Source organism: Rhynchophorus ferrugineus, unplaced genomic scaffold (genome assembly GCF_030347505.1).
Source record: "Rhynchophorus ferrugineus isolate W39M unplaced genomic scaffold, kcgeb_rfMv2 rfM8, whole genome shotgun sequence".
Lineage (NCBI taxonomy): Eukaryota > Metazoa > Arthropoda > Insecta > Coleoptera > Curculionidae > Rhynchophorus > Rhynchophorus ferrugineus.
This window is the reverse complement of record NW_027472587.1, coordinates 25745845-25757924: the sequence shown is the minus strand read 5'-3', so window position 1 is coordinate 25757924 and position 12080 is coordinate 25745845. Positions and strand designations below refer to the sequence as shown.

Genomic DNA, 12080 nt, shown 5'->3' with positions numbered 1-12080 from the left:
TTGTATAACAAAATTTTAAAACTAATATAGACCTATGGAATTCAGCCATCTATGAGGATGTTCCACGAAAAGTAATAAAAATAAGATACACATTTTTCAGAACAAACATCACGTTAGACAAAAAGCAAAACACATTAGAACCAAAATAAAACAACTATACTGGTTAGTCGGAAGATACTCTCAACTTGATCTAAAATCAAAGAGGTTGATTTATAAGAGAATTATAAAGCCATTCTGGACCTATGGGGTGCAAATATGTGGTTGCACTAAAAATTCAAATCAACTAGTCATCCAGCACTGTCAAAACAAGGTTCTTCGATTGATTACCAATGCCTATCGCTACGTAACCAACGAACAATTGCACGATGACCTGGAAATCAAATGGATTTGCGAAGTTATCCAAGATTTCGCCTTGAAACACGAAAGAAGATTACTAAATCATACTAACGTGGAAGCGATACAACTGCTGGACAGCGCGCAGGATGTCAAGAGATTGAAGCGAACCAAACCATACGAACTTATATAAAGTGTTAATACCTTTAGTGTAAACTATAGCTATAAGTTATTATAATTGAGGAATACATATTGATGTATTTTCTCACACCCGTCTTGCTTGTGAATTAATCCAAGTGCAAATGAAAAGTAGTAATAAATTAATTTAGAATTACGATTGTATTAAGCGTATCTAATAAAGATGTTATAAAAAAAATTTCAGAACAAAAATCAAAACAAAAATTTCAGAAAAAAAGAGACATGAGGAGAGATTCTGTTCAACTCTTGGTTAACACTAAAGCAAGACATAGAATCAGAAGACTAAAACCATTTGATCATGTTGTATGATGAAGTATATTTAACAAGGAACACAGCAGTTTTTATTGATATATGAACGTTAGTACTGTAGAGTTAGGGCTGATACTTTTGTAATTCAAATTATTGTAAAAACAAATTATAGGTTAGTTGACGAAGAAATGTAACAATGTATTAATAAAATTCTTACTTTATACTAGATTGTTTATGACTTCATCTTGTGTCATTTTTAGCGAAAAATTATTAGAATCAAAAGCCTACTTCCTGTTCTGGCCCCTTTATAAGCATAAGTTTTGACATTTGCAGATTATGATATATTGGTGAAGGTATAATTATTTGAATCTTATTTAATTCAAAATAGAATAATAACAAATATAACTCCAGTTATTCACACCAGACCAGAAGTGAATTTATTTCAATATAAATGCGGCGATGTTGGTAGGGTATTGCAAAATCTAAATGTAAAGGTATATTTTGTTATAATTTCAATATTCTTTTTTTGAAATTGAGGCAAAGTTGTATGTTTGATATATGACATTGATAAAAAATTCCATAATGTTCTTTCATCCTAGTCATCATCAATATCGTTAATTTATAGGGGTTTACCACCTGGCACCTGGTCTATACCCTGTTGGTATAGCTAATTTCATCCCGCCTTGCTTTTATTGAAGCTGGATTTCTATTAATATTTTGGTGAAGGTAATTTCTTATTTAAATATATTGGCAAAAATTGACCTAACATCACTCCAAATTGTAACAGTATATTATTTTATTGGCCATCGCATGATTATGAACTTTAAATAAATATTAAACGAGATATGTAAAGAAGACTGGGTTGATTCTTTAAATTGTTGATATAACTGTGATATTTTGTTTAATCAAATATTTAATGTAACTAATTATGGCTAACATACTAATTTACTGTTTTGTTAAAACTGACCCAATATTATTTTATAATATATTAAGAATTATAAGAGAATGTACTTAAACTTAAACATAAACAATAAATTAGTCAATATTTTTGTTTGTAATAATTTATTAATTAATAAAACTACAAAATAACTCTATTATACATTATAAATATATATATTAGTTTTTGTTGAAATGTCTTTTACTAATTGTGAGTAGGTAGGAAAACAATTTTCAAGACCCGATAAAGTCAATTTCTATCATTAATTACATAAAAAGGTACATATGGTTTTCATATTAAAACAATAGTTAATAGATAATTATAAAATCCTTAAAAATAGTTTTTTAATGAGTAAAATTTCCAATTTGGTTTTCGTACAGATTGTTTCTCTTTACTTGTCGTATTTGGAACAACCTTGCATCAGTTCTTCTCTTGAATGTTCGACGATTTGTCGTCTCATATTGGTCAACTGTTTCAAAAAGGCACTAGGACTACAGGTCGAGGAACGATGTTTTCGGTGGGATTTCCTGGGTAAACTTCCGTAGTCGGAGAAGGTGACAGGATTGCTTTCCAAACTGGAATCTTCTACTTCTACGTTACTTAAGTCCCAGGGATTGTATCTGGGGGGTCGGTCCATTCGTTCGTAGATCATTTCGTCGTCGATATCTTCGGATGCTACGCTCACTTGTCTGGACCTCGGGGATTTCGCCATTTTCTGTTCGAGTCTCCTGCAGGAGTCCTCCAGTAATGATTCGTATCTGTTCGAGGGAATCTTATAATCGAGTAGGGACAAGGATGTTTGGGAGAAACAAGTCTCCATTGATGGACCCTCGGTTTGAGTACCACTTGTCTCTCTATATGATTCTCTCCGGGAATTCGTTTTTCTGCTATTGTCTTGTAAATGAGACATATCGTTTACGGTAACCTGAATGTCGAAGTCATCGAGACTGGGTTGGGTACAATGAGAATGATGATTCGCCAGGGTGATATTGTGCATCAGTATCTTGGCTTCCTCCAAGAACTCTTTCATGGCTTTAAACAGGTGATTTTTAGATCGTTTCCCCCTTTTAACGAACTGTACTTTTTTGTTGGCTGCCATCGGGTTCTCGATGAAATCGATTGTGTCCGAAAAACCGTTTTCATCAGACCAACTTTGCTCGCTTGCGCTGTAAGTGTTTTTGGTTTCTGTATGTTTTAGAACCTGAGGTTTGTAAACGGAAGCTGTGTGTCTTTGACTGGGACAATTTGACACTTTAGCCTGTGTGGTAGGTGAATGGAAATTCGACATGAACTTACAGCGCTCCGTATCAACCTGCTTTAAGCTGATCTCTGAGGCTTGCGTCGAGACCACACCCATTTTGCAATGTATTTTGTATGGCGGCACCGTTAGGACGTTAGCTCTATCCTCCCTGATACCTTTAGTGGGTATATAATCGATTTTTTCATCAAGGTTCTCCAGTTCATTACTAGTGCCGAAGAACAAACGCTCCTCGTTCAACATCGGCTCTTTGGCGTGTTGCTCCAGAGAATTATGGTTGCTAATCAAATCGGGCGTGGGCAAGACATTACCACGCTGACTGCTGTCCAAACTGTCGTCCGATAGACACTCGGTTCGGTTACCGTTTATGTAGTTATGGGAAATGTTGATGTTAACAGCTTCAGTGATAATGGGCTGACTTGATTTGGTTTCCGTCAAATATTTCTTGAAGGAAACGTTGGCGGGTTTGTCTTCGTTTGTTTGCACCCCACAACTACGAGTCCAAACCAAAATATCCTTAAGTCCTCCATCGACGAATTGATTCAGAAGAGCGCACTCCACCTCCACATCCTTTTTCTCGTTAGTTGCTTGCTCCAAGCCGACGCAATCCGTACCGACTTCTTTAACACGCAAAATCGGACACATATCAGTTTGAGTTTCTTCGTTTTTCCTTCGGTGGGCCTTTAGAGCTCTGCGGGTGAGATCGGCTAGTTTGGATCTAGCGCTGGGCGATATTTTTAGTTCCTTTGGCGCGGCTTGTATACTGGACAGATTTTCCGTGGATGTGGACGCGTCCCTTCTGTTGACTTTGCCGTACAGACGACTGGTGACTGCAGCTACGATGTGGGATCTTTGACGAGCCAGAGCCGGCTTCTTGCTCGTTTTGGCCGTAGCAGTTTTTGGGGTCGCCTCCTCGCTAACGATACCTTTTTCTTGTTTCTTCAGGGCCCCTCCGAGAATCTTCTTCTGCGTTATGGTTTTCAACAAGGGCGTGGGGTTTTTGTTGATGGCCTGTCTCCGTAACGATAACGCCGTCTGCTTGATCTGAACCGTAGAGCTGCCGGCCGATGATCTTCTGCTCCCCAAGTTTCCATACAACGATTCCCTGGAGTTGTTCACCGAGCTCTTACCACTGGTCTCCTTAGGACTCTCTTTGGACGACTGGAGGGACTCTTGGGAGTCGAAGAGTTTGGAGGGCGCATTGTCTACGCTGTGTCTTCTCTCCATTGGGTTCCATGTCCTCTTCAGTTTCTTATTATTCGCTGATATCGTCGATTTCACGTCCATTATGGGCAATAGCGTTTCCGTCGTTATCTGATTGGGGGCTGTCTGACTGGTAGAACAATGGGATTCCTCTACGGACAGTTCGGGAAGGCTACCCGTCCGCGGCACGGAACTCCTGATCTGTGGTTGGGGAGGTGGTGGCGTCGGCTTCGGCTTCGACTCTTCGGGTTCTTTAATTTGCTTTCGACAGTCAGCATGCATTTGATCCTCTAAGTTGATATTTAGAGAAATCTGAAAATAGAGTATTAAATGGTTAATAATTTCATCGAATATAAAACTTGTTAAATAAAAAATATTTTCGTGTAAGAGAAAAAGCATGGATTGTTCTCAAATAAAATAATTATCTAATATGATTGGACATGTATCTACTATTTAATATCATTATTTTATATGTAACTTTTAAATCATTATTTTAAATATCTGCATTTAGATTAAAACATGTCCCAGACATTTGGAAGATGGCGGAAATTATAATGATCCCAAAACCTGGGAAGTCTGCAAATGAAATAAAATCCTATAGACCTATATCACTGCTGCCAGTAATATCTAAGGTTTTTGAAAAACTTCTGTTGAAAAGAATAAATCCGATCATAGAGAGAAAAAACCTAATACCAAAATACCAGTTTGGGTTTATTAACAAGCATTCAACAATTGATCAGGTCCACGGAATAACAGATGTTATTGAAAAAGCCTACGAAAGTAAAAAAGTATACTCAGCTATATTTTTAGATGTAGCACAAGCTTTCGATAAGGTTTGGCATGAAGGCCTTATTCATAAACTACAAAACAACACACCGAACCATTAAAATCATACATTACTTCCAGAATGTTTAGAGCCAAACAAGAAGAAGCTTACTCTACAATAAAATAATCTAAAGCAGGTGTACCACAAGGAAGTGTACTGGGACCAATGCTTTATCTACTCTACACTTGTGATATACCACAAACGGAAAATATTACGATGGCTACATTTGCTGATGATACTGCGATTATAGCTGTCGAAGACAATAGTGAAGAAGCCTCAAGAAAATTACAACAGGCAAGTGACAATATAAATAATTGCACACAAGCTTGGAAAATAAGAATTAATGAAAGTAAATCTGTACATGTGCAGTTCACCTATAAACAGACCGTACAAGCACCCATAACATTAAATAATACTATCATTCCATATAGCAACAACGCTAAATATCTCGGAATGAATCTCGATGCAAAACTTCGCTGGAAGGAACATATAAAGAAGAAAAGAAAACAACTAAAATTGAAATATAGAGAAATTTATTGGCTAGTTGGAACAAAATCACAATTATCAGTACATAATACATTGCTACTATATAAGCAAATACTGAAACCTATATGGACATACGAAGTTCAATTATGGGGACGTTCTGCAAAGAGTAACATAAATAAAATACAAATCCATTTGATTTCCAGGTCATCGTGCAGTTCTTCGTTGGTTACGTAGCGATAAGCATTGGTAATCAATCGAAGAACCTTGTTATGACAGTGTTGGATGACTAGTTGTCTTGAATTTTTAGTGAACCCCATATTTGCATCCCATAGGTCCAGATTGGCTTTATAATTGTCTTATAAATCAACCTCTTGATTTTAGATCAAGTTAAGTGTATCTTCCGACTAACCAGTATATTTGTTTTTATTTTGGTTCTAATAACATGATGTTTTATACTCTTATAATAAAAATTCAATTCTACCAAGCTTGGACAAAGTCGACTAAGATGACCATGAGGTTACATAACATTGCATTTTAACAGAAGATATTGTTCTAAGCGTTTTAGGATGACATATAACTTTTTCTGGACGCTTATGAGAGCTTTTGAGTGGGTATGGCATCTGGAAGTAATGTAGGTGTAAGTAACAAGATGAGCAAATTGTCACCGTCGAACTATTGTCACTTATTCGAGTTGTATCTTTTCGCAAGAAAATTTTCGTAGAGTTTCACATACCCCTTATTTTGAACATTTAAATTTATTTCGGCTGGAGTTCTTTCGTAGTGCCTTGAGACCATTCTTGTGTCTTTTCTGCACTGTCAATAACTCATTTTTTACTTCTCTGCTCTGCGCCATGACAATCTGTTAAAAAACAATAAGTCATAAGCATATTCCAATATGCATGTTCCTTAAGGTCTTGTTTTGAAACCCTTCCAATATTTCTATATTGATGTTGCTTGCTGTACCCCACAATTGAATGTCGTATATTCAGATTGGTTTTTTGATTGATTTGTATGTCATAATTTGGTCTCAATGATTAAATGAAAGTGACGACCTGTTGACCAATACAAACTAAGGAGCTTGCTGTCAAGTTACTTTCGCCTGGTCCAGATGTGCTTCTACCACATTAACCTACGATCCAAGTAAAGGCACACATATTTTACATATTCCTTCTGCAGGATGTTTTAATTGTATAATTTTACCGAGGGCAGGTTTTTCTTCTAAGAATAAATAACATGAGTGGACTTGGTTTGGTTTGTCTTTACTATCCACTGGTTAAACCGTCTATCGATTTTATTCAGATGGTATAGGAGTTAGAACTAAAACGTTTTTGAGCCAGAATGTATTGAAAGGACGGCAGTGTCGTCAGCGTAGGCAGCTGTCATTGTGTCCTCACTAGTTTGAAGGACCGCAGTGTAAACCAGCTACAATACGTATTTCATGTAAAGCAGAATATCCGTTATTATCCTTAATTATAAAAATCCTGCGATCCTGTATGACAGTCATAGAAAAAATAGAAATTTCACGGTATAGGCGACCTTGGGGAAATGTTTTGTTTAGTTCAATCAATGGTAGCGCTGCGATCGCAAATTGTGATTGGCTAGTTTAAATTCCTGGTGCCGCCACTAACATGGAACGTAATTGGTCGATCAAATTGTGTGAAGTTAGAATTTTCTATGGGCGTCCATTTTTAAGTTTGTTTGAAGGTTTTGGTTTTTGTTTAAATCAAGAAATCTTCGTTTTACGTTGTGCATATTTTCTGTTTTACATTAATTATTGTGGAGTAATAATATAAAAATTGATGACAATGCGTCAGTGTAGTAAAAGATGTAGTGTACCGGGGTAAAAATCTACTACGGAAATTAAACTAATTAATCGTTTCCCAAAGAATGATCTCGCTCCTTTCCAAAAATGGGTTGATCAAGTAAATAGTAGTAAGTTACCTGGATAAACCACAATTTATTTTGTCTTTTTATATATTGTTTGTTTACAGAAAGTCAAAACCTATTTATGAAGATGTTAGTAGTAATAAAATTCAATTAATCTACCAAGTTGTTCGTATGCTGTCAGTGTGATGTCTGTACATAAAGAAGTCTTACAAGATAATAATTAAGATAACTGGATAATTAGTAGTAATAAATACTACTTTTAATTGTAAAATATCTCTAAAATATTGTTAAGAAAATATTTGTTACGGTGCCATCAATTAAAAATTTAATTGCTACTTTTAGGGGATTTATTACCTTAACGAAATCTATTTTGTCTAAATTTACAAATAACTACATTTGTTTAACAAATCTTAACCAAGATTGCTTAGAGAATTTTGTTGGATTTATTGGAGGTCATGGAAGTAGAAACAGCATCCTTCACCTAGCATGTTCGAGAAATCTTTAAAAGGGCTCATCATCACTTCAATTTTTTCACACCATTCTCCCGGAGAAAATTGTGAAGAAGGTGAACATGTTACATAACTTATATTATTTTTTAACGGGAGATCTAGTACCACTTGAGGTTGTTAAATCACCAATCACAGAACTTTGCTCTGAGGAAAACAAGAGTCTAATATTGTATTTTAGTCTTATTTTAGGCTATTTATTCTGAAAAAGAAGCAATATAATATTTAATGTAGTTCCACAGATTAAATACTCTAAAATCTAAATAACTTTAAAAAACACATACATTTTTAGTGTTTCAACTGTCCAATCCATAATGATTTTCAAGACCAAATTTTAAAAGTTATTACGAGGTGTGATTGTATTTTTAGTTTAATGAAGTTAATGCAATATCAACAGGGAAGGATTTAAAGTTTACCTTCAATATATCAAGACAAGTTAGAACTCTAATAGATCCCATAAAATTGATGGCACTAAACAAATATGGGAAGGCGTTATAAAAGAATTATAGATATTTTAATTTTGCCTAGAATAGAGTTCATAATTGTTTTTTTTTGCTTTTTGTTTATGTACATTTATATTATTTACACTTATGTATATTTGTATAGGATTTTATTTTAATTAATTTTAAAAATTAAATTTGATTTTCATTTAAATACTATTGGCCAATAAATGTGACGTCACAAAGTAATCAGGCGAAATGGCAGACCAATCAAAGCATTCAAAGTATTTTCCTTACAGGTTTCTACATAACTATTTTAAACTAACCAATCAAATTCACGTTGTCAGCGCCGCCAATGATTGAACTAAGCAAAACTTTGCCCCACTACTTACCATTGGAATTGCACACCCCTGATGCCAGTCACTCATGCCAGACTTCAAAGGCTTGACGTATGTCCGAAAAACAACAAAAAGTACAGTCTATTTTCTAGATATCTACTGATGACACCTCACAATATCTAAATTGGCGAGTGGGGATTATGATGTTTAAGTGCTCCTTCATTCTATTTCTCTGTTATTTTACCAATTACTGGTAGGAGGCTTATAGGTCTATCGAGGCTCTATCCCGTGATGGTTTGTCTGGTTTGATGATTATAGCTGGTATTAAATATTTTGTCTAGGCTCATTATTCCGTTGTGTAATAGATTTTACAAGAGCTGCATCGACAAAATGTTTAACAAGCCTGGTGCTTTTCCTTCCTTGAGAGTTCTTATTTCCCTCAGAACCTATTTAGGATGCAGGATTTTCAACGGTAGGTATACTTATGGATGCGATTAAGACATTCTTACACTTCGGAAGGTCCTTTACAATTATTAAATAAGGTTTGGCCTGTTGGGAATCGAGTGGTATGCCAAGCTTTTCTAAGTCTTCTTTTTATTTTATTTTGCCCTTGATGTATATATCTTAGGGTATATATAGTATTTCAGGTTCATGGGTGATAATGTTTAATTTCTCGACGGCGTCTTCAAGGTTTTCGACCATAAAAATATTTTTATGTAAGTTAAAAAAAGTCCTCGGTCTAACTATAATTAACCGTAATGTTGGTTAAAGACATATCTCTACCTAAGATGGTAGAAAAAGTAGAAGTGGAAGTCAACAATATCCACTAGTGGACTAGAATCTGGAAAAAACAACTTAATAGTTCCAAATCTGCCCATGTCAATTTTACGTTGTGGCGAAATGACAAAAAAACATAATTATATCATTTGGCGGATGCTTGATTCCTCGAGCAGAATCAGCAGAAAGGTTACTCAAAAAAGAAGAGCAGATCAGATTCAAAATCAAACAAATCTACTGGATAGTCGGAAGATACGGAAGACAACTCGACCTAAGATCAAAGAGTTTGGTTGAACAGTCTATTATAAAGCCAATTTGGATATATGAGGCTAATATATGGGGTTGCACGAAAATGTCGAACCAACTAGTAATCCATTGATGATAAAACAAAGTTTTTCAATTATTTACCAATGCTTTCCACTTCGTAACCAAGGAAGAATTACACCATCACCTCGAAATTAAATGGAGTTATTTCGTTTTAAAACATGAAATAAGGTTACTAAATCACAGCAACATAGAAGCAATACAGATACTGGACAACACGCGGAAATCAGAAGAACCAGAACTTGTATAGTATAACAGGTCAATTGAAAAGTCTCCGGCCTACCATAGTAAAACACATTTTTTTGGCAAAATTAGATTACTTTATTCAACATAATTCCCTTCAAGGGTAATTACTGACTTCAACACTGATTATAGCGACCCTCCAAATTTCGCTACCATTTTTGTAGTACGATTTGTCTTTTGCTTCAAAATAGGCAGTTTCGGTGAACACCACTTCATTCGACAAAAATTTCTTCCCAGCGAGCATTCTTTTGAGATCTGAAAACAGGAAATAGTCGCTGGGGGCCAGATCTGGAGAATACGGTGGTTGAGGAAGCAATTCGGAGCCCAACTCATGGATTTTTGCTACGTTTTCACTGACTTGTGATACGATGCATGGTCCTAGTGTAGATTGCATTGTCATTTTGTAGATTTTTTAATGTATTCGTCGGTAACAACCTCTTTTGGGCGTCCGCTGCGTTGATCGTCTTCGGTGCTCATTTAAACAAGTCTAAATTTAGCATACCAATCCTTGATGGTTGAATTTCCTGGGGCAGTGTCCGGAAACTCGGCACCAAGCCAAGTTTTTGCTTCAACTGTATTTTTTCCCTTCTAAATGCAATATTTTATCAAAATGCGAAATTACTTTTATCTACTTTTTTCACAATAGCAAAAGTTGCCTCACTCAAAATGATATAACTCACAAACTAATGGTCCCACAGCTGTCAAATTTATATACGCATCTTTTGAGGGTTAGGGCTAACTAAAAAACATATGGATTTACTTCTAGTAGCGCCATCTATGTGTCAGTCCTGGGACTTTTCAACTGACCTTTTATAAGTGTTTAATTTTTACTCTAGCTTAAGGAGTCTAATATTAATATGGGAAATATATACTTATGTATTTATCCCATACCTGACCTGCTTGTATATGCATGCAAATACAACAGAACAATAGTAATATATTAGCTCTATACATTAAGATTGAACTAGGCATATCTAATGTTAGAGATAACAGGTGGGGCAAAAGTCCCTCTACCAATTTGATTGCGCGCCAACTTGGTTATGTGACTCAGTTTCGCTTTAACCATTGTGTTGTATAGACGTCCAAACTTTATCAGGGATAATTACGCCACAAGAACGAGCACAAATAGTGACAATATTTATTGAAAATAATCGTTCCATTATTGTCACTCAGTGCAAATTGCGTCAAAAATATCTTAAAGGCCAGTGCCTCACTAAACCACAATTTATGGTTTACATGCGAATTTTCGATAGTACGGTACGACAGCAGACAGGTCTCGTTCTGGAAGATGACGGACGTCTCGTAACACTGAAAATTGGCTTCTGGTGCGCGATAGTGTTGCAGAGTCTCCAGAAACATCAATTCGGAGACGTGGTTCCCAGTTACATATTTCTGCACGCAGTTTCAGGCGAATTTTGAAAACTGATTTGAAAATGTTCCCGTACAAATTACAATTAGTCCAAAAATTACTACCGAGAGATCCTGATCAACAAGTTGAGTAAAGAAATGTAATGCTAAGGCTGTCTGGTGAAATTAAAGATTTCTCATCTAAATTGATAATGAGCGATGAAGCACATTTTCTTCTCAGTGGCCACGTTAATAAACAGAACAGTCAGCTTTGATGAATACAGAATCCTCAATTCATTCATGAAACATTATTGCATTCACTAAAAATAACTGTATGGTGTGATATTCATGCTGGAAACATTATTGGTCCCTATTTTTTTGAAAACGACCAAGGTGTTACTGTTACTGCTGAACGATACCAAGACATGATTCGAAATTTTCTTGCCCCTTGAAAAGAAGAGCAAGGACTAGAGGACATATGGTTTCAACAAGTTGTTTTATTAATTATTGAATGACGCTTTTCCACGAAAACTAATGTCGCGATTTAGTATAGCCAACCAGATCTCCGGACTTAATAGAACCAAACTTTTTTATGGGGTTTTTTAAAATAAAAAGTGTTTGTGAATAAGCTCCAACTGATTCAACATCGTAAAGACAATATTCGTCACGAAATTGAAGAAATTCAGCCTCAGATGTTGCAGGACGTAATGAAAATTGCCTTAAAAAGA

The 12080-nt window shown here is 35.5% G+C and overlaps 1 protein-coding gene across 1 annotated transcript in view; it reads right to left on the bottom strand.

Moving 5' to 3' along the window:
• Positions 1-1825: 1825 nt before the first annotated feature.
• The window catches only part of LOC143200614 (uncharacterized), a 144341-nt gene continuing 134086 nt past the window's right edge, over positions 1826-12080 (bottom strand). Inside the window, exon 9 of the mRNA XM_076411119.1 lies at positions 1826-4490. Coding sequence (XP_076267234.1) covers positions 2109-4490 — 2382 coding nt within the window. The 3' untranslated portion in view covers positions 1826-2108. The remainder of the gene's footprint in view (positions 4491-12080) is intronic.